This window comes from Brienomyrus brachyistius, chromosome 2 (assembly GCF_023856365.1).
Source record: "Brienomyrus brachyistius isolate T26 chromosome 2, BBRACH_0.4, whole genome shotgun sequence".
NCBI lineage: Eukaryota > Metazoa > Chordata > Actinopteri > Osteoglossiformes > Mormyridae > Brienomyrus > Brienomyrus brachyistius.
Genome location: NC_064534.1, coordinates 4,143,718 through 4,171,442, shown reverse-complemented (window position 1 = coordinate 4,171,442; position 27,725 = coordinate 4,143,718). Strand labels below are relative to the sequence as shown.

The 27,725-nt window shown below is 45.9% G+C and overlaps 2 protein-coding genes across 10 annotated transcripts; one reads left to right on the top strand and one right to left on the bottom strand.

Moving 5' to 3' along the window:
* The first annotated feature begins 264 nt into the window (after positions 1–264).
* sh3glb2a (SH3-domain GRB2-like endophilin B2a) lies at positions 265–22,749 on the top strand. Of its 9 annotated transcripts, XM_048994502.1 has the most exons (13): positions 266–514; positions 6,038–6,179; positions 6,952–6,963; positions 8,988–9,116; positions 12,021–12,154; positions 12,292–12,384; positions 15,118–15,180; positions 17,837–17,860; positions 19,251–19,340; positions 20,703–20,803; positions 20,967–20,981; positions 21,096–21,300; positions 21,432–22,749. In XM_048994502.1, the coding sequence occupies exons 1-13, from the start codon at positions 452–454 to the stop codon at positions 21,537–21,539; spliced, it is 1,179 nt and encodes a 392-aa protein (XP_048850459.1). In that variant the 5' UTR covers positions 266–451; the 3' UTR covers positions 21,540–22,749. The 9 variants fall into 9 exon arrangements, with proteins under 9 accessions (XP_048850495.1, XP_048850459.1, XP_048850515.1 ...); XM_048994558.1 differs by lacking the exon at positions 6,952–6,963 and having other exon boundaries at positions 268–514; positions 12,292–12,444; XM_048994520.1 differs by lacking the exon at positions 20,967–20,981 and having other exon boundaries at positions 268–514.
* A 645-nt stretch (positions 22,750–23,394) lies between these two features.
* On the bottom strand, positions 23,395–26,155 carry LOC125719723 (proline rich transmembrane protein 1B). The gene is made up of 4 exons (XM_048994593.1): positions 25,902–26,155; positions 24,500–24,780; positions 23,870–23,998; positions 23,395–23,765 (listed from the first exon to the last, which is right to left on the bottom strand). The coding sequence occupies exons 1-4, from the start codon at positions 25,909–25,911 to the stop codon at positions 23,619–23,621; spliced, it is 567 nt and encodes a 188-aa protein (XP_048850550.1). The 5' UTR covers positions 25,912–26,155; the 3' UTR covers positions 23,395–23,618.
* Positions 26,156–27,725: the final 1,570 nt, after the last annotated feature.

Genomic DNA, 27,725 nt, shown 5'->3' with positions numbered 1-27,725 from the left:
GCTTATTTAGTTTTTTATATTAATGCATCCAATAGGATTCACCAAATCAATAATCAATTTGCAATAAAACCGGTCAAAGCATTTGACATATCCTGATTTTTTTATGAGTATTTTAAACTTTTTCTTCATGAATATTAAAATACTGCAGTATTTTTAACTGACTAGCTGGCTCGAGCATCATCTGAAATAACGGCAACTCGCACTAACATAGCTAAATGGAATATCTATGAAATATAGGCAAAGGACCCTAAGAGCTGCCCTCAAACCTTCCACCTCCTTCCAGGGCAGCGCGTCTCCTTTAACCGCAGTCTGAATAATTGAACTCTGACTTGGCGGATTGACACACGAGCCGCAGCACCGCGCGGCTCCCGCGGAGCCAGGACTACCTGCCAGAGGACGGCGGCGGGCGGGCCCGTGCTGCGGAGAACCGGCGCGCGCCTCGGCTGACAACATGGATTTCAACGTGAAGAAACTGGCGTCGGGCGCGGGGGTGTTCTTCACGCGCGCTGTGCAGGTGGGCGGCCGGCCGCCGCAAAGCTAACGGCTACCAGCTAGCCGACTTGTTTTTATATGTCGTTTTTTTTTTGTTTTTTTTTTTTGTATTTTTGCCAGCTCTGAATACACATTGAGGGTAATTTCTGATAAATGTCGAATTTCGCGATTGTTCAGTTACATTTAGCATGAATTCCGGCTTGTAGCTGCGAATCAGGTTAGTAAGTTAGCGAGTGTTGAAATTTACTAGTTTTAACAGATGTAGGTAGACACCCCCCCTCCTTCGCCGGTTTCAGTGAAACGCTGCTGCTCGCCTGTTTATGCGATGTATCTTAATGTCCGGCTGCAATGTGGCGTTTAGTGCAAAAGTAAAAATCAAAACTGAAATTAAAAAGTCTGACTTCAAAGCCGCCAACTGTTGAGGTAGAGAAAATGTTAATGAAATGGCATTAAATGTGCTTTAAACGCACTTCAAGGTTCCTGCTATGTTCATGTGAGCTGACATAAATACAGTTTGTAGTTCTTTCTGGTGAGATGTTTCCAAAGCTGATGAATCGTCATAAAACTAACGGGCTACTGTTTCAATATGCGCTGCTCTATTGTCGCTGTTGCCGTGAAGTTTTTTCCCCCCTGAAGGTGTTGACAGTGTAGTATTGTATTTACTGTAAGACTAAATTATTAATTTTCTTAACGAAATTTGAACCGATATTTTAAGTAAGAGTTAGGGTTTTTTGCGCGATGTGTTAGGATATGCCCGTATGTTTTAGGCAGAAACGTCCAAAACAATTTAGTAACATTTGCACTGTCGTGTTGTCTGGAATTGGAAATGTTACCCTGCTAGTAAATCCTCTGATGGGTATTTCCGAACAGTTAATCTGGTGCTATTTGAGACCTGCAATTGAGATAACCTGGTTTCCACGGTATTTTATGTCAGAGAAACGACAAAAATGCAAAATCCGCTGCACTTTGTTTGAAAACAGTATTAATGAACAGTAGCAATTAAATTTGCCATCTGAGCCCCAACCTCTTCATATTCTGCTGAATTTTTCGATGTTCCGTACAGTAGACAAACTCCCATAGCTATTGCTACAGCAATGATGCATTTGAAAATTCTCCTGGCGTTTCCATTAGTGATGTGTCTTGGGGGGGGGGGGGATGGGAGCGACTTCAGGTATTCCTTTATAAGGTCATACAAGCCTTGAGGAAATGTGTCATTCATTAGTCTGCATTACATAGTTCAATTCGGACCATGTTGTGTCTACAATACCAGAAAAAAGACTTGCTATACAGTGGAGGTGAGAGGCTCTTGCTGAAATGCTGCTTGATGTCACTGCTGCAGTTTGCTCTGGATCCCTTGGACAGGTGCCTGCACCCCTGCCGTGCCAGTAACCCTGCTTTCGGCGGCCTTGTTCTTATGTTCGACGGGTTGCGCAGGGCAGAACATCTGCCAGATTTGCACCATTTGCAAAAGGGCCCATTTATAGCAGATTTGCGTTCGTCTAGTATGGCCAATGGGTGATCTGTAGGATGATGGGGCATTTGTATATATTTGTATGTCCTGCAATGGATCTGCATCCTGCCCACGGTGTCCCTCACCTCATGCCTTGTGTTTCCAGGTATTGGCTTTAGGAGATGAGTGAGAAAAGTTGATTTGTAATCTGTGCTCACAAACTTTCTCTTTTTTATTCCTTGTGTAAATCCCTCATTAAATGTTTGTTTCTTTCCCTGCTAATGTCATTGCCCTGATTATTATCATGGTTCCTACAAGAACGCCATCGCTTATAGTGAGTTGCATCTTATTTGATCATATTCTGAAGGTTTGTCCATCATTCATACATTTTGTCTCTCCTTTCTTCCAGTAGCGCATGACACTAGTTTGTGAAAGAGTTCAGCTCAGAGCCAGATGGTTATCATTGTGCAGTAGGATTTCCGCGAGTTTTATAGGAGTGCCGCTGCCTTGCTGTTTACTTACCACAGACATGTTTCTGACTACAAGTTTTGCAAGTTATCTGAACTGTGTCATTCCTCCAAACTGGAGTGTAGTTTATCTCCTCCCCTTGAAGAATAAGCAACAAAATTAGCTGGTTTTTCTGTATTTATTCAGGGCCATAAAATGCAGTGAGGCCTTGTTCATGCCTCATCATTCAGAAACTAGCAGGACCTTTAGTGTAATAGTTTTAAAAGAAACTTCATAAGGTTCTTGACTGGTATTTTCATGTGATACTCCACTGGTGCCCATGTTCCGCTGCCTCAGCAGTAGTTTTCCTGTTGTGAGGTACGTACTGAGCTGTCTTGGTCTTCTCTCCTGCTGTCGGTGATCTTTTCCCTTCTTCCTGTTTATTCACACTGTACTGTGTGCCAGGGGCCATCATGGAAAAAGGGTGTCGCAGAGGAATACTTTGGGATTGTCAGGCTATGACACGCAGAACAGGCACAACCCCAGCTGTGTCACAGATCTCCAGGGCTTGTTTTCATTATGTGCACCTCCCTGATGAGGGTGAAATGGGAGTCCTCAGTGTCTGGGCTGTTGCAGAACGAAAGCGCCGAGAAATATTGTGCAAACAAGGAAAAATAAAAAAAGTAAGAAAATAGCATTGGTCCTATAACCCGTATCCATTTCAATTACGTCAGGCGTTTTATCTACCAGCCCCAAGGGTTAAGCAGGGCCTACACTTAATTGGTTTGAGGGTTGAACCATCTCGTTTGGTTTTTTGAACCATGGCCTCCTGCTCATGTCAGGCAAGCTGAAATCCTTTGCCAGCCATGAGAGGTGTGAGCTTCCTCCAGTATTCACTGTTTCATGTGACCCTTTGCGTGTGAAAGGGAGGTATTGGCTTGGTGACAGGTGTCATGGAAAATTGCACACACCTCCATTGAAGCCCCTAGACAGCGGTGGGTGAGGGCTACTGGCACAAGCCTTGCGTACGGCTTTGGGCACCACTTTAGTGAAATCAAAGCTGATCTTTGAAGCCCACTGAGCCACCCGATTCAGGATGCTGCTGTTGTTATCGAATTTGCAAATTGTCGTTGTGAGATGTGTGGCTTATAGGCTACCGACCAGTTTACCAAGAGTGAACGGTCCCTGGGTTCCCTAACTGTTGCTATGCTACACGGAGGTCTGTGGGGGAGCTGAACCAGCTTAGGTTTGCTTGTGTAGGGCAGCTGCCATGCTTATGAGATACCGGCCATTAAATTATTTACATTCCCTTCTGGCTGTGGTTTTAGGTGTCTTGCATCCCTGCCATGCACAACATGACACCTTCATGCTACATCCATTTTAACCAAATGTCCCTTGGACAAAGTGACAATGCCACTCTGTGTTCTAAGTTTGAGGATATCAGACCTTGTCACCCTGTAGCACATGGGTCCCCGATTTATTGGCCCACGACCCCCAAACGTCCAGTGCCAGAGACATGTGACCCCTGCTGCTCTTCTGCAGTAGCACAATTGAGTCAGTGTTGCTTGCTGTCAGGAAAACAAATTGGGATTTACTCCTGATAATTATAGTTTAGTAGTTGCGATTATTGTGATTCGGTAGATGGGTGTTGAAACAATCTGCAGTTAGTCATTGTCATTAATATAAGCCTTACTTGGAGGTTCCCAGGTGATTATGAAGGTATTTCAGTGTGGGTGTCTATGGTTCAGTGAGCACCACCTGCTGATGCTCCTCCCATGGAAAGTGATCTTCTGCCTTTTCCAGCGTGGGTGGTGGTATGGGGGGGGGGTGTAAAGGTAAGAGTGGAGCTGATGGCCGTGGACTGCTGGCTAGTCCTGAGGAGAGTCTTTGCGAGATGTTCCTTCTGTTTTAGACCTTCCTCTCCCTGACACAGCAAGCATGTCATCAGCTAAATGGAAAAGCCGATTAAGACAATCACAAACGAGGGGGCATTATAGGGTTGTTTTTTTTTTATGGCATTTAAAGCAAGCATTAATTTAAGTGGTGTAAACGTGAATGTTGGTAGATGATAATTAAGAAATAAAATGCTCACAGTTGCATAAGATTTTCTAAACTGGTTGTCATAGGTCGAAGCATGCTTTAAAAATATTAGCGGTGGCAGTGTTCACATGTGCCACTTGAGTTAATGGCCGGTATGGGTTTTGCCCAGCAGCAGCAGGAGTGGAGGTTCTTGGATGCTTTTATCCGGAGTAGCACACAATTGAGAAAGCAGTCAGACAGTTCAATTGAAGGTTAAAGGTCTTGCTCAATGGTTCAAGAGTGAAATCATTCTGGTGACCCCTGGATTTGAACTGAACTTTCCTATCCCAGGGATGTTCCTCCCTGCTTCAGTGCACTTTTATCTGACTGGTCGTTGGAATTAAGCCTTGAATAGTTAATTAAATGTTCACTGTAAAAAAAAAAAAGGTAGGATGTTTAAATTGGACTCATATCTAGCTCAAATATTGTGCGCAGCCATTTTGTGAAAAGACAATATACCCGAACAGTGTGACTTTTTAATTTAAAAGAAAGGTGTTCAAATATTATTCTAGAGGCAGTTGATGTTCTGCATTATTTTGATGCTAGAACAGGTTATGAAAATTAAGCTAGACTTTGCACCTCAGCAAGAGCATTACTGAGAAGGGTCCATTGTCTCTGTTTTAGGACTTGTTTGGAATGGATTGGGTTTGGACAGCTTAGCAGTGGGGCTGTGTTTCACGTTCTCCAGCCACCCTCACTGTACAGTGACGGTTTAGTGGTCTCATCGCCTGATGTCCGGAGTTTGATTCCCCCTGTTTCTCCTATGTGGTTTTCACGCTTGAAATCGAACACCAGCTCGACTTGAAACAGGAGAATACTGTCGAAACGTGATACAGGAGAGCATAGGAGCCGGACCCATTGGTGTCCGCTTTCAGGAGGCAGGCTTGGTGGCCTTGTGTGTCTGGGCAGGTGGGACCCAGATCCGGATTCAGGATAGACCAGCTTGGTGTTGCCCAACTATTGTACCTGCAAGCAGGTTCAGGAACTGGATGTTCCTCACTGGCTGTGTGGCTAAGTTTTTTTTTAAAGTATAGTTTTAACATTGATCTGCTCTTATAATAGGATTATTTACCTAATACCCTTGGCTGATGACGTACAGGTACAGGGATGTAAAGGCAGCACAGAGATGAGATCTGTCTCTCACCCCCTTTGTTTAGCTTGACCTGTTGTGTTTGTGCAGTTTTCATTGGTCAGTGTGAACAGTTTGGTCACGGAAGGAGTTTTCCTATGCGCAGGATTACTTTTGTTGGATTCGCTCAAAAGTCAACAATTGGCCAGGCTGTTTCCCTTTGAATGTCATGCCTATGTGGAGAGAAGCAGCCATCCAGCTGGGCTGCATGATTGAAGCAGGGATGCATGTATGACAATTCCATGACCTTCCTGTGTTCTCCCCAATAATACAACCAGCTTGTGGTTTGTTTAATTAATTCTTAATTAACCATATAGATGGTTTAACTTAATAGGTATATTATGGGAAGATTGTGAACTATTCAAGAGGTTGTGAAAGCTACCTTCATCCTAGCTGGGAGCAGCCATGTTGATTGGTTATCCTCTCTTTCCTCCTCGTAGTTCACGGAGGAGAAGCTGGGCCAGGCTGAAAAGACTGAACTGGACTCCCAGTTGGAGAGCCTGCTCGCTCGCGGCGACACCACCAAGAACTGGACGGAGAGAATTTTTCGGCAAACCGAGATCCTTCTGCAGCCCAACCCCAGTAAGCCTTTGGGCCTGTTCCCTCCTTAACAAGGCAGTGCAGACCAGGCATGACACTGCACACTTGTAATATCCCTCTTTCGTCTTCGTCTGCACACTCTGTTTGGCTTATCTTTACCCCTAGAACTCAGTTCCACATTTCCCCCTCTCTTCTCTTTTCCTCTTTTGGTTTACAGTGTCTCATCTCACCTTCATTTTTACAATTTTCCACCAGACTCTCTCATGGACTGGCTGGTGACTCTCCTGCCCATTTCCTCACTCTGCCCTTTAGTCCAGACTAATTTAATTTCAGGATTAGTTTTTCCATTCAGTGTTCCTGGGTTGGGTGGCTGTGCCCTGTGTTTCTCTTCTAAGTAATTAGAACAGCCATATGCTGAGCATGTCAAGGGTGGGCAGGGAGAGACATGGGGGGGGGGGGCTACAGGAGTGCAACTTTAATACTGTAGTGTGTGTCCTTTGATCTCACTCTGTTCTGAATTAGCACACTTCTTCACTCACTGAATGGACACCTTGCCAGGGTGACTGCATTCAGCTGCTTACCAAGGCCGTCTGCAGGGGACCCTGTCCGTGCCCTGTAGCTGCACTGCGTGCTCTCGTTTTTCCCCCCTAGCTGCACTGCGTAGATCGGCAGTGACGGCCAGTGAAGCTGCTCTTTAATGTAATGCTCCGCGTCTCTTGAGCCCGTAACGTCACCTCACCTGTTAGATCACAGTCAGTTTGATTTGGGTGCCAGGGCAGTCTAACCTTTGCTTTTGTGGTCCTCCATGCTCCAGTCGATCAAACTGGTAAGTCTCCTCCTCTTCTCCCGGCGCCCTCTGTGGGAGGCTGGATGCCAGCTGCGGCTGCGCTGACTTGCAGTGACTGTGTGTTAGCTGGACTTCGTGGTTCTCCAGCTGGGTGCAGGGCACTATATGAGCATTTTTTATACAATATGTTGTTTGGCAATGTTAGATGAAAATATACCGGCTTATATTCCCTGCAGCCACTGTTTAAGAACCGCTTTCAGGTAGTATGTTGGGCCCTTCTGCTTGCTGTGATGAAAACTGAAATACTGTGCCAGTTTTGGGTAACTGGGAGGGCACCAATTCCTCCCCAGTCAGAAAGTATTGATATGCCCTTCATCCCCAGAAAGGGTTTCCATGATGACATTCACTGACATCATTGAGGACAGTAATGGAGGCTAAAATTAACTACGAGGCACCTCCTGGGGCTCATGTGTGGGACCTCTGGCTCACTAAAGTCATACATATTTATGAATAGTCAGGATCTGAATCAAGTGTTAGTACAGACCTATGCGGATTAATAATAAATTGCTTTTGTACAGTGAAAAAGGTGACAGTCCTAAGGTAATGTCCCAGCCTACGCTGCACCTGCTACAAATACTAAGGTCAGAGCATATGGAGAGCGGCCATGTAGCAGCACCTCTAGATAAATAGTGCTTTGTAATTTAAGTTGCACCTCTGGTCGTCATCGGTGAGGTCCGCGGATCTACGCCATCCGTTTTTTTTTGCACACTTGCAATTTTTAATCTCCACCACTTCTCTCCTTTCCATAAAAAAATGTTTGCTGTGTGGAAAATGAATTTCTTTATGTATTTTTAAATTTAATTTTATTTTTCCACCCCACTCCTGCTGTTTGTAGTTTGCTTGTTGTCACGTCATGTGGTTTTCCTGCAGCAGTCCAAAGGCATGCAGTTAGGTTAACTGGGTTCTCTAAATTGCCGTGTGAGTGAGTGACTGCCTCCCATGCAGGGCGTACCCCAGTGCTGTGCTTAATGCTGCCTGGGGTAGGCCTCGCCCCCCACCACTCAAACAGGATGAATGAATTATTTTCCATTATAATAGTTATAGTGTTTATGTAAAATGGGAGTCATTTGTTTCCATGTTGATATCGTACTGCCTTTACTTCATATGTGAGCCACGTTTATAATGGTAATTGATCATTCTTTGGCCTTTTGAACCTTCCATCCTATCAGTGTTTTTGTTTACGTTTTTAAACAAATTGTTTAAAGCTTTTGTCACAGTAGCCTGTCTTTGCCTTCGCGAATGTCCAATAGATAAAGATGCAAAGGGGACTTTGGGGACAAAATCAGCATTTTTAAAGTGTAACCCGAGGAAGGCCTTGATCTCTTGGTGGATACAGTGTTGAGTGTATAATTTTAACGCGAAGGCTCGTATGTGATTGTCTGTCTTGCTGTTGCGGTTGGTTTTTCTACCTTTTTCCAGTTCTGTACTCGGTTCATCTGGGTTGGTGAGTAAAAGACTTGTCTGGCACTCGCTGAGATGCTCAGAGTTCATCATGTGTCTGTTATGTAACCAGACAATGTTCCGCAGGTGTCATTTTCCATTGATGTGTCTGTCACGTATGTGCTGCTGCGTGTGCGCGTTGGCCTGCTCGTGCCTTGGAACACGTGTCCTGTCTAGTTGGTGTGATGTCCACCATCTGGCTTTTGCCCACATGTGGAAAGTTAATCACTGGTGGCTGCTGAGGAGTGTGGTGCTGCCCACTGCCGGTCATGTACAGACAAAGGGAAGGAGACCCACATGTACGGGTGAATAGTAACGACTGGTTTTTGTTTCCTTTGTTCAGGAAAGCTCTCGCAACGGCGACACTGCCCTATCCTGTGAATGGGGTGACTAACCCTTTTGTGTCCTGTTTCTATAGCGATCCGTATCTAGTGCTGGCTGGTACAGACCCCGTACCCCTCAGCAGTTGGCAGCTGCTGCTTTTGCCAGGTCTACATGTGTGTGAGTGTGGGACTGCTTGTGCATCCGGCTGACTGTAAACCCATCCTCCCCCTCCTTCTCAGGTGCCCGGATTGAGGAGTTCCTCTATGAGAAGCTCGACAAGAAGGTCCCATCCCGGATCACAAATGGGGAGATATTGGGGCATTATATGCATGAGGCAGCCAGAGACTTTGGGGCTGGAGGCCCGTATGGTAAGTGAGGGCAGCTTTATTACTCCATTTTGAAGGTTGCGATGTTTTGCTGCTGCTCACTGCTTACCCACCCGCCTTCCCTTTGTGCAGTTTTTTCCATCTCTGATATTTCTGCATGCTTTTAGAGGTCTTAAATCTTTGATGTGAACTAATATACGTGTTCTCTCACCAAGACGTTACAATCTTTATATTCATGGTATCACTGGAGTTCTGCCCTGCCTCACTGCTGTGAAAACTGTTTGGGTCGATCCGTCATTTACCAAACAGACACCTCAGAACCGTCATGTCCTTGAAATACTAGACAAAGTGTAATGTTAGTAGAAAGAGGGCAGAGTGACCAAGGAAACAGGTGGGTGGAGGTCCGTGGCATCAGATCGCAATTTGACATGAAAAACCAAGCATTTCTTGTAGCTGCAGGGTATTTCGTAGCAATGTTTGTCTTTGTGAAACCCCTTGTTTTCTGCACTTAGTCTCTGCTTAGTAACCTCGCCATAATTGTGTCGTGCCTGGCATAATTGCCGTGTGACCTGTGACCTATAGTGTCCGCTGATCCCTTGCTTTGGTGCTGGTATTTCAGTGCATTTGTGGCAGAGGTGTTATCTATGAATTGATAACCCTTTTCTATTCTTTTTCATTCACTTACTTGTGTCTGAGTTTTAGGCTTGTGTTGTGTAGCTGTGGAGTTCTGTTTATCAACCTGGTGACCTGAGATTACCAGGCTGTCCACATTGCTGTTCCCTGTCAGCTCCCTGCTTGAAGTGGACTGTCTGGGGGTTCCCAAAGAGTGGGTTGAGACACTGCTGTAGAGTTCTGTTGGCTCTGTAGTTTAAAGGTTCTTTATTTGTTTCTGGTTTTAAATGACATGTAAGAGCTGTTCATGCACACAAATAATTAATTTATTCATTCCCTTTTTTCCCCACTCGGACTACATTTGCACAAGTTTCAGAGTGATTCCAAGACTCTTTGAGTACATGCAAGTTATTATGCTACCCAGTAATGCTAGGAAATGCTATGTTTACAAGCTGCTGAACAATTCGCACACTGCAAATAGAGGAGAGACAAGACTCTTCTCAAAGATAGAGCACATGAACTAAACAATGATGAAAAGAAGTTTTGATTTAGACACCTCCTTAGCTCCTAACATGGACAGGAGATATTTAGGAACCAGCTCTCAGTGACCTGTAAGGTCCCTGCATCATCTCTGTGCTCCACGGCTCCACTCTCCCACCTCCGCATCGGCTCCCATCTGTCACGGCACTGAATCACTCTGCATTTCTTCCTGACTATATTGACTGCTCAATGGATCGATAGTTCCCTTTCGGGGGTGATGTGTTCTTCTTGGCTGATGCCTTTTCGTAGCTCTGGAAGATGCTAGAGCGTGTGTTTTGCGGTGGATGGACGTAGTTTTTGTGGATCCCTGAATGCATTCCTCGGCCGTGCTCTAAATCTTTACAGGTGTAAAGCCGGCACTATCTATATTTAATATTAATTCCTCTAGCCAGTAGTCACTGAACTCAGAAGTATGTTAAAAAAAAGACCATCTCTGCTCTGTTGGATGTGTGTTATAATCCTTTGACTCTGCCAGTGTGCGCTGAAGGAGATCCTGGTTGCACAAGCTGGCATTCAGACACCTAGTGTCTTACATTCTTTGCCAAGCTGATATTTCTCGCCTTGGTTCTGATGGTTCAGGGGATATAGGTAATTGGCTCTGTGCTCAGCAGCCTCCATGCCACTCGCCGTTTCCCTTTTATGGTTCCGGAAATCTTCAAAGGCTGACCTGGATCTGTTTTTAATGACTGAACTGGGTGCACTCAAAGCTGAGGTGTATTTCTTCCTGTTTGTGGGCATTTAGAAAATTATCACGAAACCCCGTGAGAGTCTGTGGGCTGCTCAGGTTTTTCATCCAGCCGGTGAGAAGATCTTTGCTGCTCTCTGGTGTCTCCTGACGTTCAGCCTGTCCTCAGGTGACCTCTGCCTCTCGACTGGTTGGGGGGGTTCGATCAAGAATTTCTGATGTTTATCCCGTAGGAATCTCCAGTCAGGGTTTTTTGGGGCCAGTCACCATTGTCGATCGGCGGAATCTGAATCACTCATTCCGAAACATGTCTGCATTTTTTTGGCGAGAGTTTCTCTCTCTGCTCTTCCACAATTCGGGCAGCTGTCCCAAACGCCCACTTCCTTTCCACGCATGTACACAGAGCACAAACCTAAATTCAGGCTCTTATTTTTCTCATGCTCCTTTGGTGAAAACGCAGATGTCTAATGAGGTTCACAGTGTCGAATGCTTTGGCAGATGATCACCACGAGCAACTTCTTCTGCACATCTTGTAAATACCAAATCATTTATGTTTAATATATGTCTGGTAAAATTGCCAAACCTGCACATGACAGTGCCACTGCTGGGCTTGAATCTTCCTGCACATATTTTAAATCATGAGTGCATGACGTCATCCATTTCAGATTGGTCAAAGTAAAGGCTGTTGTGTGAGTAAATCGGCTGCTGATTGATACGACCATCTGTACACTGCCCTGGTGTATGATGAGTTTTAAGAGACAAGTGGGGTATTGTATTAGCTTGCTGTGAATAGGGCTGGGCAATATGGCTGAAAAGCAATATCTCTGTATTTTAGGTCACTGTATCAATATTTTTATTTATCTATTTATTTATTTATTTTATATATATATATATATGTTTTATATGTTTTAGGAAAAATACAAATTGATTAATATCCAAGTGCCTGAAATGTAAGCAGATATTTCAGGTGAGTAATGATTAGATTGTTCAGGTAAATGCTTATATTTAAGATAAGGGCTGTGGTGTGATGACTTGAAAACCCTGTCAGCGGGCAAGTGGCTTGCGTCGGAGTTATTTTAAAATTCTGATTCTCCTGTTTTTGAACACAGGAAGCACCCTGATAAAGGTGGGAGAGTGCCAGAAGCGGCTTGGGGGGGCTGAGAGGGAGTTCCTCCAGACCGCCACCCTCACCTTCCTCACACCACTGCGCAACTTCTTGGAGGGCGATTGGAGGACCATCTCTGTGAGTGTTTTGGGGGCATCGTCATTTCTGATTGTGCATTTTGCATATCTAGCCGTCTCTGGTCTCATTTGGGTCTGATGAGGCCGGAAGGTCAAAAACAAAAAGCAGGTCTTTTATAGCACCCTCTACCCCTGCAGAGAGAGCGCCGCCTGCTGGAGAATCGGCGCCTGGACCTCGATGCCTGTAAAGCTCGCTTAAAGAAGGCCAAGGCAGCAGAGGCAAAGGCCGCGGTGAGCTATTCCTCTCTCTCACTGTCACTAACCCCCCTCTCCTCCTCCAAATTCCTCCTGGTCATGTTGCCCACTGTCTGTGCCCCCCCCGTCCTACCTCCATGTACTTTGCCCTTCTCTAATGTGAGCTGGTCTTTCAGAATCCATCTGGTTAAAGGCAGTGACACAGTGACTGCATGGCATGCAGACATTGCCGTGTCAGTGGCTGTGTATAATCAGCACTGCGCTTCACAGTCACTCCTGTAAAACATCATCCTGCCATGTTTAACCATGTAAATTATTACAGGAGTTAGTGTTTTGTCCAGCTGAATGTTTTTTTTGTATGCATTATTACTTGCATGTTGGTAGTTTCGGTGTCCAACATTATTATGAAAATTTAAGTATTAAAATCGAATGAGAAGCAAGACCATTCAGTACCAGTGACGCTGATGCGAAGAATGTCTGCCTTCTTGTGTAGAGTAGCTGGTCTATTTGCTTTAGGATATGGGATCTTGCAGTACTGATCAAAGCCCACAGAAAGTTGCGTGGGGTGTCCTGCATGTCTACCGCCCTTCTTGACCTCAAATAGGATGTACTAACATGTTTCTCTGTTGTGACTTGCACAGTGTGAGGGAGAAGTAAGTATCAGCTCATCTACTGCCTGCCTGGCTGTGTTCGCCATTCTTGTTTTTTTTTCTCGTGGTGCCTGCTTCTGAATGATTTATGAGCTCTGCACTCCTGCCATCGTCATCACCCGAAAATAATCAGATTCCTTCATTCATGCATTTAGCTTTTCTCCTGGAAAATGTCTGAGTACGAAAACAAGAAAAAAAAAAATTAAATCAGAATGTTTGGTGATGATTATGCCGTTTGGTTAAAAGTTGTTTTGAATGTCTTTACCATGTTTTGAATGTAGAGAAGCCGAGGGAATGTTCTAGAAGTTCACATAACCTCTAGAACCCTCTGGCTTTTATGCATCACGAATGGACAGCTCACCGCTGGGCCAGCAGCCACGGTGAAACGATTGCATTTCCATTGTGATGCGTCTAATCCCGACACAGGAGTCCTCCTTCACTGGCACTCCCACGATGGAGTCATGTTCTACCAGCTGGAGAATCCTCATGGCCTGTGTCACATCTCACGGTCACTTACATCCTGCTATACAGATGTCCTACATCCCTGACCAAAGACGGGAACGTTTTTCGTTTTGGAATGTTCTTGTATTCTTCTGTTTTATCCCCTGTTCTGTTTGAGATGTTATAAGGTCAGGTTTGATCGCTAATCCACTCAGAGCTGCGGTAGCATTGGGAGGCATGGGCTTCTCCTGGGAACTGTGGGCCGCTGTTAAACCTGACCTTTGGTACGTTACTGGCAAAGGGCCAAGTGAAAACTCCCCAGTGCAAAGAGGCTGTTTATCTATTTTCATAGAAACTCAAGTCTGGTAACGAGCACTTTCACTGGTTTCCCCCAGACCTGTCATTCATCAGCCGTGTGATATAGCCTTTAACACAGTACTGGTTTGTTTACTTCAGTGCGCCTAGATAAGCCTGCATTCCCACTCCAGGCTAAATGCTCCATTCCCACATGTACTATTGCCGAATGAAATGTACCACCTTAATTGGACATGAAACCTGCCACCAAAAATTCGCCACATTGATGATCACCCATGAGTTTCACTTGCTCTACTGCATGGTGTGAGTATGGATGCAGAGTGCTGCCCCCTAGGGGTGTAATAAAGCATATGAATGCTTTAAAATGGTTTTGATGGTCTTTGCTGGTTTTTGAATCCACGTGGGAAAGGGGACAGAACGGTGACTCTTGGTAGACTGGGCCTGAATTTAAATAATGAACTTGGTGTCTCTGACTCCATGTCTAAGTGTCTGTGCTGCAAACCAGTTGAGAATGATCAATGACTCCATCGTCAAGGGCGGTTAGGGTGCTGTGCCTGTGATCAGAAGGTCGCTGGTTCGAATCTCTGGGTTAGCAGACTGATTCCATCGCAGTTGCTCGAGAGACCGTCTCATCCTGCTTTCTCACAAATGGACGTCAGTTTGGTTAAAGGCATCTTCTAATTGAAATGTAAATTATTGGAGAGACTATCTGTTCATATGGTGTGGTGCCCCTGGATCTCCTAGTGGGAGGCCATCACCCTCTCTCCCACGCTCACAGTCACCTAGTTTGTTTCTGCTGTGGCTGTGGTTGACCACACAGACCAAGCGACAGACCGCCAACATTAGCATCTATGCATTAAATTAAACATTTATATCCGGTATCAAGCCCCTACAAGGGTCATTGTATGGCTTCAGTGTCACTGGTGCGCGTGTTAGTTGATGGTGGTATTGTAGTGAAAGTGAAGCTGTAGTGAAAATCCGAGCTGCATAATCTTGATGACCAGCATTGTCTGTTAAGGGCTGATAGTGAAGCTGTGAGGTTCTGTGTGGTCTCGGGTTCGCTGGGGGAAGTCCACGGGCACTTCAGTTATTGCAACACAAACTTAAAGATGCTCAAGGTTAAGATTTGCTTCTACTCTGACCGGGAAAAAGGCAGCTCCAAAGTAGCCTGGAGTGTCGGAGATCAGATGAGGGTTCGGGTCAGAGGTCACCAGGTGCAGGTCGTCACGACCCCTTTTCCTGACTCTGCATCCAGTGGTGTCTGTCAGCCTGTGTTGTCACTTTTTCTTTTTTGTTAACCCTTTGTGACACGGTCTTTGCCGATACCTTTGTGTAAGACTCTGTTCCACCCCTCTGCCTTTAGGCCACGCCTGATTTTCAGGAGACTAGACCACGTAATTACGTTCTGTCTGCCAGTGCCGCTGCGGTAAGGACCGATGCCCGCGCATGTGTCTGCTCAGACGGCCAGCCTTTCAGCCGCTCTCTTCCCGCCAATCACTTGCTGCTTCTGTCTGTCCTTGCTGTGGGATCCCTGTCGGCACTTTAAAAGGTGTGGGGGCAGCAGAGCTATGGAACCTAGTGTGTAGGTGCATTGGGCTGGAAGGTCAGCTGTGCGTTTACCTGACGTCCCGTAGCAGTGGTGCTTATTTCATAGCTGGAGCGCATTACGTTTGTGCAGCGTAAACACTACACTTCTGACAGCTGCCAATCCTTATAGTTAATTTATAGAGTTAGTATTATTCCCTGTGTAGGGTGGGTGGGGTTTTTAAACAGTTGGGACAGAACTAGATTGCACACTGGGCTGTGGAGCACCCTGCTCATGTTCCGTCTGATGAAGCAGGATTTTCTCTTCCACACTTTTTAGCCCTTACTGACCTGCCCACCCTTCATATTACTGTTCCTTTGTTCCTGTTCCTTTGTTCCTCTGTCCAGACTTCCACATACAGCAGTACCTTGGAAAACGAACTTAATTCGTTCCAGAAGGCTGGTCGAGTTGCGATTTGGCGGAGGTCCAATTCAGATTTCCCCATAAGAAAAAACAAAAATGAATTTAATCCGTTCCAGATGAAATGATTGCCTATTTAAACTTACCTACCTACTTAATTAATGATTAAGAGGGTTAACAATCAATTTAACACTGATACACACATGAAAACGTGCAAATACAAAAGCGATAAACTTTCCAATTACAATCCCATACTCTGAAGTGAGAGTGTGCACCACCTTCAAATCTCACTTTAATTTCGCTTTAAGTTCTACAGTTTCTCTCACTACTTCCCTCTTTGGTTTGCTGCTGTCACTCCTCACTTTTAGGGGCCATGATTCCTGTATCACTAAAGATACTGTAGATAAAGCAAAAAAAGTCACACCGGACACAGGAACTCTGCTTTCGCACGTCGTACCGTGAGACAGAGTGATTCATAGGCATCAGCGTCGCAGTAGGTCCTTCTGCCTTTGCTTCAGCCCACCAGAGACGCGTCTCGATCTGTACAAGTTTTAGCAGATCTGTTTTGTTTTGCTGTGTTCTGAGATTTCGGTCGAGTTAAAACAATTTTTTTCGACCAAACCGTTCGAGGTCTGAACTGATAGAATTGAACGCGTCTCAGCTCAGGTTTTAGCAGGAACAGTCGAGTTCCAAGATTTCAGTCGAGAGTGTCGTGAACACAGCGCAGATCATTGGCTGCGCATTACCATTTTTAGTTCTCGCTGTCTGGGCAGAACCGTTAACATCCTGCAAGACCCAACTCACCCTGGTCATGACCTCTTTTCCGTTTTTGGTTGAAACAAAATCCTGGTCTGGATTTTTACTTTCTGGACCTGAAATCTCCGCCTCTGGTAGTGACCTCCGGAAGGCAAATCCCTCATGTCCAGATTCCATAGAGAGCCATACTTAAATAAACTGAGCTCTGTAAAGCCTGTCCCTGTCTCTTTCCCTAAAGACTGATATGTGGACTTCGGATTGTTGGTGGTGGTCTTTCTTTCTTTTCTTACTTTTCTTTCTTTCTTTAAATCAGAGGTAGCCAGACTTATCCACAAAGGGCCGGTGTGTGTGCTGGTTTTTGGGGTAACCTTTAGGTCAGCTGTTCACACCCAGGTGTGAGGACTCCTCAGCCAATGAGTCCTCTAATTAGTAATCTAATTAGGGAGTCGCAGTGAAAACCTGAATACACACTGATCCTTTGCGGATAAGATTGGGCTCCCCTGCTTTAAATTGAGGAACAGTTTTTAAGGGATGTGTTGTAGAGGTTTATGTTCATTTGAGGTTTTATCTAGGTTTATATGTTATGTAGATATTTTTAATATATAGGTTTTTATGAGTTTTTATTAATTGTTTTGTTTACACTTGTGTTTTTTTTACATTCTTCATACATTGCTAAACTGTAGAGGACTCACACACTTCATAACTTTATAGAAACGTGCCATGACAGTAAAGGGTTTCGGTTTCAGTTTTGACTAGACTCCACCGCGCAGAACATTTGGCTGTCGGTCTGCGCCTGTCTGGCCTTCCCTGTCCCCGTGACTCATGTCCCCGTGGTGTCGGTTGACAGCGCGCCCCCCCCACCTTTGGCCTGTCTGCTCTTCAACCACCCGAAATGCCCTCAACTTATTTCTCTTCCTTTGTTGTCGGCTGCCCCTGTATGTCAGCGCGCTCTTTTCTGTGTGGTTCTGTGTGCTGCCTCCTGTCACCACTTCTGAGCTTGGTACCAATTATGATTCTGCTTTAATTGTTTCTTTATAATTGGGGGGGGGGCTTCCAGAAGGTAGAAGACTGAACAGTACTGAGAGCACCCTGCGTTCATGCATCTCTTATTGTCAGTGCCTCAAATCTTTCCTGGAGCTACTGAGGTTATAGATGTGTCCCGTTTTTTAAAAACCCACAAGTGTACCTGCAGGGCATGCCCACCGTAATGTAACGTCATACCTAGAAGCATTGATTTCTGACCAGCTGGCCTTAATCGTACGCTGAGTCCTGGGTGGGCCTATCAGACAGGAGGTGTTGCAGGCCACTGTGTTCACTGTGATGTCCTCGCTGCCGTTTTTGTCTCTCACCTCCCATTTTCTGTTGCCATGCTGCTTTCCAGCTCTGGAGTGAAGAGGTAGACAAAGTGAGTATCCTGTCTCCATGCGCACTGTAACCCCCCCCCCCCCCCCCCCCCCCATGACTCTGTCCTTTGTTTATTCTTTGTGGACAGTTTTTGTCTCTGTTCCCTTCCTGTATCTGGGGGGAAAAAAAACGTTTTGGTACTACTCCCTGGTGACAGGCCTTGGATACATTTTGTGGGAGTTGCATGTTGAATCTTCAGGATCAGACTGATGTTGTAACCGTCCTTAGCCTTTGTCTGTGTGTGACACTGGCTTAGACTCGGATGGCTGCTTGTGAGATGTGTGTTATTATGGTGGTACTGGAATCTCTGCTGAATTCTGGGAGAGACACAAATACAGCTGTATGCTAATGTTCAGACACCCCAGGTCAAGCTCCTTGCTTAGCTTAATTGCTTAATTAATGCAGCCTGTGCCAGGTACAAACTTGATTTTGCTCAAATGGACAGAGGAATGCAGGGGCTGCATGGTGGTGCAGTGGTTAGCACCGTTACCTCACACCTCTGGGAGCCGGGTTCGAGTCTCCACCTGGGTTACATGTCTGTGGAGTTTGCATGTGCTCCTCATGTCGTCATGGGGTTTCCTCCGGGTACTCCAGCTTCCCCCCACAGTCCAAAAACATGCTGAGGCTAATTGGAGTTGCTAAATTGCCCGTAGGTGTGCATGTGTGAGTGAATGGTGTGTGAGTGTGCCCTGCGATGGGCTGGCCCCCCATCCTGGGTTGTTCCCTGCCTCGTGCCCATTGCTTCCGGGATAGGCTCCGGACTCCCCATGACCCAGTAGGATAAGCGGTTTGGAAAATGGATGGATGGAAAATGGATTTATGGATGGACAGAGGAATGCCTATTAAGACACTGAGGCAGTGCCTATTAACACTAGAGGGCAGCAGAGGATTTTTGCAGCTCAAGGGAATAGCGCATTTCATATAAAGGCACATATTGTTGAAGTTCTTGAAATGACACAAATTATCAGGCATGTTTTCTCCCTTCCTCCTACTGATGTACAATTACTTGGCAAGGCATTGTTCTATATACATCAGATCAAGCTGTTGAGTTTAAGATGTAATCCGGTAGTCATAGCGTAGGGGATTTGAGTGTTGCTGTCTCAGCCTCAGTGATCATCCTGTTAAGAGAAAGGGATGGTGAGCATCACAGATGGGAATTCCTTAACCTTGTGTAGGCATATTGAATCTTCTGCCTCTTATTTTTATCGTGAATATTCAGTCCGGAACCTTTCCACACTATTCAGAGGATCCTCATGGAATTCTGGTATCTGTCCTATATGTATTTACATTTCTGAGATGTATGTTTTCTTATGAGTTGCGAATTTACCACATGTTACCATGTCAGACATGGAAACCGAAGCTTGTCGTCTCCTGTCTGGTGCCCCCTGCAGGCAGAACATGAACTGCGTGTAGCACAAGTGGAGTTCGACAGACAGAAGGAGGTTACACGCTTACTCCTGGAAGGCATCAGCAGTACACATGTGAGTCATGCGTGTGCATGTCAGCACAGTTATACCTGCAATACAAGTGTTATGCTACATGTGAACATAATGCACATGCATTGTATACATGCTTTATTTGCTTACCTTTGCAGCCAAAAGCATGTAACCCCTTCTGCTTATGAAGCTGTCTCTCATGTAATAGTCACTGTTCACTAGCTGTAAGTTCAGCATCTGCCCCTAATCTGATCTAGAGCCAGTAGCCACTATGCTATAAAGACACGGAGGGTGCTTTTCCACTGTACCAGGTACTGTACTGCACCAAACATACGGTACTTTAGGGTGTTTATTTTCCACTGGTGTAAAAAAAAAAAATGGTATGGGCTCTGAATGACATCACAACGCCAGGCTGGGTATTTTGTACTGAATTTGAAAAACGTCTGTTGTATGTTATTGGCCGAGACAATTTGTGATGTTAATACCAACATGACGTGTTTTCCACGTGCAGTTCTTGCATCGCTAGTTGACTAGATGGAGGTCAGACTTTTTCCACACATTCATTCCGTATGGATATTATAGCATGGGGGTATTTTCGCTGAAACATTTTTACTGTCATTTTAAAAAAAAAAATAAAAGCTTTGCAATTTTGATCATTATTCCTTTTCAAAATGATCTACTATACCTGTATGTTTAAAGCTTCCCTCTGCTGTTGTTGCACGAGCGCCGCACGCGTTCTCCAAGACAGTCATAAGCCTTATAATCCTCGCTGTTTAAATCGCTCCTACACAGGTTTGTGAGAAATTTTAATTATTTTGCTTTATAAATAAATACCCCAGTATTTATCACCACAAAATCACATCGCGAAATTTGGAAATGTTCAAATGTCTTGCTGTCCTAGCATGTCCTACAAAATACTTAATTTCTTGTCTTGTTGTCCGGATCCTGTATCTGATCTTCTGACCAATTAGCAATTAAAGCTCGGATCTATTCATTTGTCCCCACATTGATTATTACTTTTGTTTTTTACTTCCTTTATCATTTTCTGAGTTTGTGACTTTTTTTAAAGATGGTGTTTGTATTGTGTTTCAGAGGAAGGCTTTTTACACAACAAATTGATAAAGAAAGTATTTGCAAGTCCCACCCCAAAGTACCAAACTACCAAAAGAATTAACCCAGCTGGTTTGGTACTTTAGGTACTGGAACATTCGGTACTGGTACTTCACCAGGAGTCAATGGGGAAAAAGGAAAGTACCGTACCAAAAGTACTGAACCTGCGGCAGTGGAAAAGCGCTCAGTCTCAGAACATATGCAGTAGGTTAAACTCCAGTGAGTGATGCTCCAGTTATGGCAAGAGCCCAGTCAGACTGTGAGGATCTCCATGCTCTTGCTTCTCCACTCGTGCAGGTGAACCATCTGCGCTGCCTGCATGAGTTTGTGGAGGCCCAGACCATCTACTATGCACAGTGCCACCGTTACATGCAGGACCTGCAGAAGGAACTGGGCAGGTGAGCCCCCCCCACCCCCAACACGTGATGTTCTAGCTGCTGCTTTGGTCACCTGCTCTTCTGGGAGGCAGACCATAGAGACCCACCCCTTGTCCTGTGTTCCCTCCACAAATGGAAGCTGTGTCTTATTCTTGTCCTCCTCCTTTACCCCTTGTGCTCCCAGTTCCGATGGAGACGTGTAAGTAGACCTTTACCTGGGTTGGAAGCATTAGCTGCTGCTGCATTTATGTAGTGTGAAGTTGACCTGTATGTAACCCGAGGCCTGTGCCCGGTCTTCATCCCTCTCATCCAGATTCCCCAACATGTTTGCTGGGAACCCTTCTGTGTCCTTGGGCGCCTCTGTCACCCCCCCATCTGTGGAGGACTCCCCGGGGGCTACAGTGGACATGTTGAAGCTGGAGGATGTGCGAGCGCCCGCCGCGGGGACGCGTAAAGCCAAGGTGCTGTACGACTATGATGCGGCGGACACCAGCGAGCTGTCTCTTCTGGCAGACGAGGTGAGGGCTCAGGACGGCCGCTGTGCACGCGCGTGTCTGCCTTCGTTTGCGCGTGTCTGCCTGCGTTTGCGCGTGTCTGCCTGCGTTTGCGCGTGTCTGCCTGCGTTTGACCCTCATGCTCCCGTCCCCAGCTGATCACCGTCTACACCGTCCCCGGCATGGACCCCGACTGGCTCATGGGTGAGAAGGGTAACCAGAAGGGCAAGGTGCCCGTCACGTACCTGGAGCTGCTCAGCTAATGAGGACCGACGGACACATGGTTGACAACATGGACACCGACGGACTGATGCAGGCTAGCTGGGCGTATAAGTACACACACACACACACACACACACACACACTTGCACATGCACGCACACATATATACCTGCACACCTACTGGCAACAAACTGATAAAGATTAAAGGAAATGACCTATGGAAATTAAGTGTTTTCAGAAAAAAAATTTAAATCTGGACATATGTGAAGCGTTTAAATGTTGAAATGCTCCAGGGCTTTTATTTTACTTTTTATTTTGGATTTTATTCTGCAGTCAGTGTAAGAATAACCGGGGGCGACCACATATGACAGATAAAGTGAGTAAATGTAAATAATACCTGTGCAGTGCTGGCGGCGTCTGCCCCAGTCTCCCGTGACGTCGGCTTGGTTAACAGCTCCGTCTGGTCCTGCTGGTTGATGTGTTGCTGTTTTTGTGAAATCGCCCTCTTCTCGGTCCACCTGCCCTCGCATGATCCGCGCAGCTGCTTCACCTCAAAAGCATGCCTGGAAATCTGCAGCTCACCGCTCGGTCAGTTCGGCCTGTTGGCCACATCCCTACCTCCTGCATGGCACGCGTGTGGTGTTTTCATTTACTGCCTTCGACAGGAGAGCGGTGTGGGTTTCCCAGCAGCCGGCAGCACACATGGCCTTAAGGCAGGGATGTGAGGGCCCTGCACTGAGCTCCAGCCCTGTGCGGAGCTCACATCCAGCAGTGCGCTTAACAAACCTCAAGCCAGGCTTTGGAGAAATGTGGCTGGTTTGAGCTCAGGTTACCCTGCTCAGTTTGTGTGATGTGTGCACAACACTGTGTAACATACCTGATGATGTGCTGGAAATGTACTGGAAACTTGAGGTGCAAATGATACAGTGGATTGTTAGTCAATGTAACAATCCTAGAAATAGCTTAAGGCTTTAAAGGGCTCTGTAAGGAAATACTTTGTTATACCCAAACCTTTATAAAGGAGAGTGTTTGTCCAAAATGGGTCTGAGGCCTGAGATCATGTTTAAAACTCCAGTTTAAGCTTTAAGTTTTTTTTGCACATACGGATCACTGAAGCATATGATGTCTGTTTGAGTATGTTTGTTGTCTAGCTTGACGTAACTTGATGTAACGAATCACACATTTCCTCATGTCATGCATGATTGTTCCTGTTTGTTCAGTCTTCGTCTAATAAATAACAGCAGTACACGAGCACTGAAGAGCGTCTGTGTTACGACAGTGTCGGTCTGTATCTCGTATGACTAATTCCTTGACGCGTGATGCATTCCTCTCACCTTTGGCTTTATCACAGCAATATCATACACCACCTATTCTTCATCTTTACCTTCCATTTTAATCCCCCTTTAAGCAATCGCATGCTTTTTCAAGAACTGCTCACCACATCTGCAGACTTTGCTGTCGGATGTCAGTCACATATCAGAGACTCTCTTTCAGTCACTTGTTCATTGTTCTGGTGCCTTCTGTTCTTCCTGCATACTGCCCCCCCCCCCCCGCCCCCACCCTACCCCATACCATTCCTCCTCTTAGGGTCCAAGCAGTGTAGCTGATGGAACCCGATTGTTTTTAAATTGTATTTTCTGATACTACATAATAAACTGCAGCTGTACCAACACCATAAATGATCTCACCTTGGTCTGCTCTCATTGACTACCCTGGGCCCAGTATGGGTGAGATCGGATTTGTGACTGTGAAGATTCTAGGGCTGAGTGCTCCACTAATTTGTAGCAAGAAGGTCCTTGGTACCAAACTATATTGTGGGATGGAAAAGTTGACAGTCTGTTGGGCGAGATGAATGCCACGTACAGGTCTGCTATGAAAATGTCATTGTTCACACACTTCACTATACACACAAAACCTCACCTTTATTTCTCATAAATTGATTTCCACAGCATGCTTACAAAGTTTGTTTCCTGATCTGCCTCCCCATTAATTCCGAAGTAAAATACATTTTTTTTTTTTGTATAGTGTTCTGCAAGTTGAACCTTGGAATACATATAATATGACAGGCAGAAATACGTATGATATGAACTGAGCATCTAAAGGAAGAACCCATCTGCTTATTAGATACAGAGGGCTACCACCACGTACAGTATCCAGGCCAGGCACACGCAGACCCCGAAAAGCAGGCTGAGCAGAACCATCTGCCGGGCCTTGCGGGATGCCCGCTCCCCCTCGGCGAGGTCTCCCCGGGCCAGGGCAGCACGCGTCTGGGGGGGCCGGGACACAACAGACCTGTGAGGAAATCGCAGTGACCACCCCCCCACACACACGCACACACTGATCAGGGCCTCGCGGCTAAAGCGGACCTCACCTCGTACGAGTACATGAGGGCCACGAGGCCACTGATTAGGCAGCAGAAGATGGTGACCAACAGAGACTCCACCATGTAGTCCTTGGGCTGCGAGCTGTTCTCTTGACCTGAGGTCGGCCCGCTCACATACTGAAAGGAGCCAGAAATGAGAGATCACTTGAGCATGAGTCACCGGAACAGCTCAATAGTGTCAACAGGATCTATATTGCATTCACACTTTCGCATTTGTTACTGCTTTTTCCAGAAGTTGAATATGCTTGCTCTTTAAAAATGGTGAACAGCAATTTGCCTTTGTAAGAGCGCAGTAACAAGCAAAACAAGGTCTGGCCATCAGACAGCATCTTGCACCTGCACCTAAAACCCTGTGGGAATTGCAAGCAGCCCCCCTGCCCAGATCTCGGTGTCCCATGTTGGGCCTGCAGTTCTGATCCCGTGTCACTTCCATATGCCTGTACGGCCATTGGAAATAGAACAGGAAGGTTCTCACAAAGGGGACGCAAGACACGGGACCATTGACGCAATATATGACGCATTATTGAGGGGGGGGCTGTTGCGACACTCAGCTGCTTACGCAAGCTGCTGCGAGCGCAGGAGGAACCAGTAGAGGCACTGGAGTGTGGTGGCTCTTACGATGCTGTAGGGTGGGTAGCTGGTCGAGGGCATGAACCGGGGCTGGAAGAACACTGGATGGTGGGCACCCGTTGGGTAGACAATCTGCTGCTCCGGGTAGTGGGGGCAGGGTGTTGGGAAGAAGAAGCAGTCTGTTTTCGGGTCGGGGGGCGAGTAAGGTGGGGGATCTTCCACGGGTCCTGAGGGTCTTTGTGGTGGGACCTGTGGCTGAGCCAAGGCTGGTGCACTGTCAGGACAGGTGGGGGGAATTTCTGCTGCTTGATTGGCTGAGGAGGCACAAACTACAGGGGCAAAGAATGGGGTGCTTGTTAGCTTCTGGGAAAATCCCTGCATGCAGCCTTTGTTTTTGATCTGCAGGGAGTTTCTTTCTTTCTTTTGTTTTTCATCACAAGATGAACAAACGCGCAATAGGGTGACTGGATCATAAAATAGAACCGAAAAGGAAAGATATGAAAGAAGAAGGGGAAAAAAACGAATGCAGTGACAGAACCGTTTGTCTCGATAGCCACTGCAGCATCTGTGTGCGACTACTGAAGCACCACCACACCAGACCCGCTCAGTGACCCCCCCCCCGTCCCCAGTGCACGGGGTACATTACAGCCACTGGACAGCGAGAGGAGTTAGGATCTAGGGGAAATGGTGTGATCCGTATTTATTGAAGGAAGGGAGTGGAATTCCAGCTAAATTTTTCCAAAGGGGTTTTCTTTGGAGCCTCATCAACCTTAAACACTCAAAACATTCCCGTTGCCCTTTGTTGGAAAATGTTTCCATAGATCTTCTTTCAAGTAAAACACAGATTCATACCAAGGGGTAATTTCCTGTAGGTGTGGTTTTTATAGGAAAGGCATAATTAAAATGCAAACTGTGTCTCCAAGTTGAGTTTTTCCAAAAAGGTCTCAAAAAGAAACTGCTAGTGGTTACATTTGGTCAACAGAAAGGACTGAGATATACCGGACTAAAGGGGGGGGCTTCAGTTTTCTGACACCCCCCCAATGGCACAATGTGGACGTGAAGCTGGATTTAATGAATTTATGGTAACAGCAGAAAGCAACAGTTTGTAACATTTACTGGAGATTTAATGAGAAATAAACCACTAAAGGACAGTATCGTATTTCTGTTTAACAAATCACTGGAATATGCTGGAGGTTCCGTTCCTCCATTACAGACGTGTCATCAGTCTTGAACTCTACCAGGATCAAGAGTAATTCAATGCCACTTTGCCTTTGGAAGCCTTATTCATAATTTATCTTGCTTTGCGATTCATTGCCTTAATGTTGTCTGCCTTCATTCTCAGTCTCGTCATTTAATTACTCAGTTATTGTGCATGCAGTGGATGTCTGGAAGTTTGTTGCACAATATCCTTGCAGACATCCCGCTTATTAATCAGAGGTTCGCTGTTTACCTGAATCCATAGTGGCGTCCAGGCGGCAGAGGGGAGTTGCTGGCAAAGCTCACGTGGGCTCAGGTAGTCGTGTAGAAGCCCATGTGAAACTCTGCAAGGCGACTGTGTTGCAGTCTTCGTCGCTGCTGCCGCTTCCACTTTTTTTTGTCGCTTGTGTTGTCGTTGATGCTGTTGAAGCGTCCGAACGGGATTCTCCTGGTGCCCCGGTGCTGTGGTGGGGGCTGGCTATACACGTCGTCTCGGCAACGGCCTGGATATTGTGTCCGTTTAATAATTGACGAGGGGAGCGTGTGAGACGGCTACACCGGGGAAGTGATGGGGACACACTCATGAAGGACTGGTTGATGTCTGCAGGGAGCACTGACAGGGCCATACAAGGATGCGTGTACTCACTCAGATTCAGGGGCTGCACTAATTAGACTGAATGTAAGTATAGCTCAGGACGGGCCCGTGAAAATGGGTGACGGTTTTTTTTTTTTTTATTTGACTATATAAGTTAATAGTAAACTGTGCTAACTTGAGCCTCCGAACAGCACGCAGCAGTGTAGCCGCCTCTGCAATGAAGCACATTTCAATTAAATGAAATTTATTTCCCATTTATAGAAGTACATTGGAATGTGTTCATTTACATATATCCCATCATGCTTTTTAAGACACAGGGTCTGCCATCCATCCTCACGCTCAGAGCCTAAGCTTCACTTTCACCTCTACCAGTGTGTATGTGTCTTAAAAAAGGAGAGCAAAACGATGAGATGTGTGAAAAAACAGATTCCAGGAATTCCTCCACTAGCATGACACCACTGCGCGTTCCCAGAGTGCTCATAATGTTACACCTGATTTGAATAGTTGTCTTATTAATTTCCTGGCTTTATCTTTAAGTCGTTGTGTAGCTCCTGCTCCAGTCCTGCTTACACCTGTACCTGGTCACCCACTGGAAACTCAGCCAAGCCACACTAATGCCCAACCGACTCCATAACAGCAGTATGTTTGCATTGTGCTACTTGCCAGACTTGTATGTAGCTTTAGGCAGGAGCTGCTGCTAAATAAAAGTGGCAGAAATACCTTGCAAACTTTCGCAGAGTGGGATCCATGTTCCAACCACCCGACCATAAAAGGGTGAGGCGACAGTGCTACAGTGTCACGTAACGTAATTTCCGTTTTCAGTTTAGACATTATATCGGATGCCCCTGGTGCATTTTCACAGAAAAGTTCCCATCTTCAATATACACCTGAGATCTGAGATGCTCCTTGACCTGAGGAGCTCTTTCCCCTCCGTCAGAGATGCAGCTTGTTTGCACACTACCGGCCAAGGGGCAGCGGGGGGGGGGGGGGGATGCCCTCGCGTTTGCTATTAGTCCTTAGTGCCTCCGCATTGCATCAGGCCTGATGATAGATTTAAAAGTGAGGATTCCAGTGCTTGGGCTTCCTCTGCAGTTTTCAAAATCATGGGATGGATTTCGCAGGCAGGTCTGGTAGCACTTTCTGTTGTGTTCTTCGTAAAAGGTCATATGATTTTTTTTTTTTTTTTTTTTTTGTAAATGTGGTGAAAAAAAAATCCCTTTATGGTACAAAAACGTAAACTACTAAGAGTCGGTCTCTTTCATCAGCGGAGTGTAAGGCAGTAAAACAGGAACTGAGATGTTTTTTTTTTTCGCTGTATCACGCCATTAAGTAAACAGGGCTTATATCCAGCCCTATATTTCAGATTTTGAGGAAATATTTCTTCGCAACTCTCTTTCCTTCCCGCGTAGACGTCACTACAGAAAAGGTCATATTGAAGCATTTCTTTAGCTAAAAGTCGTTGCCTAACGCTATACGATGATG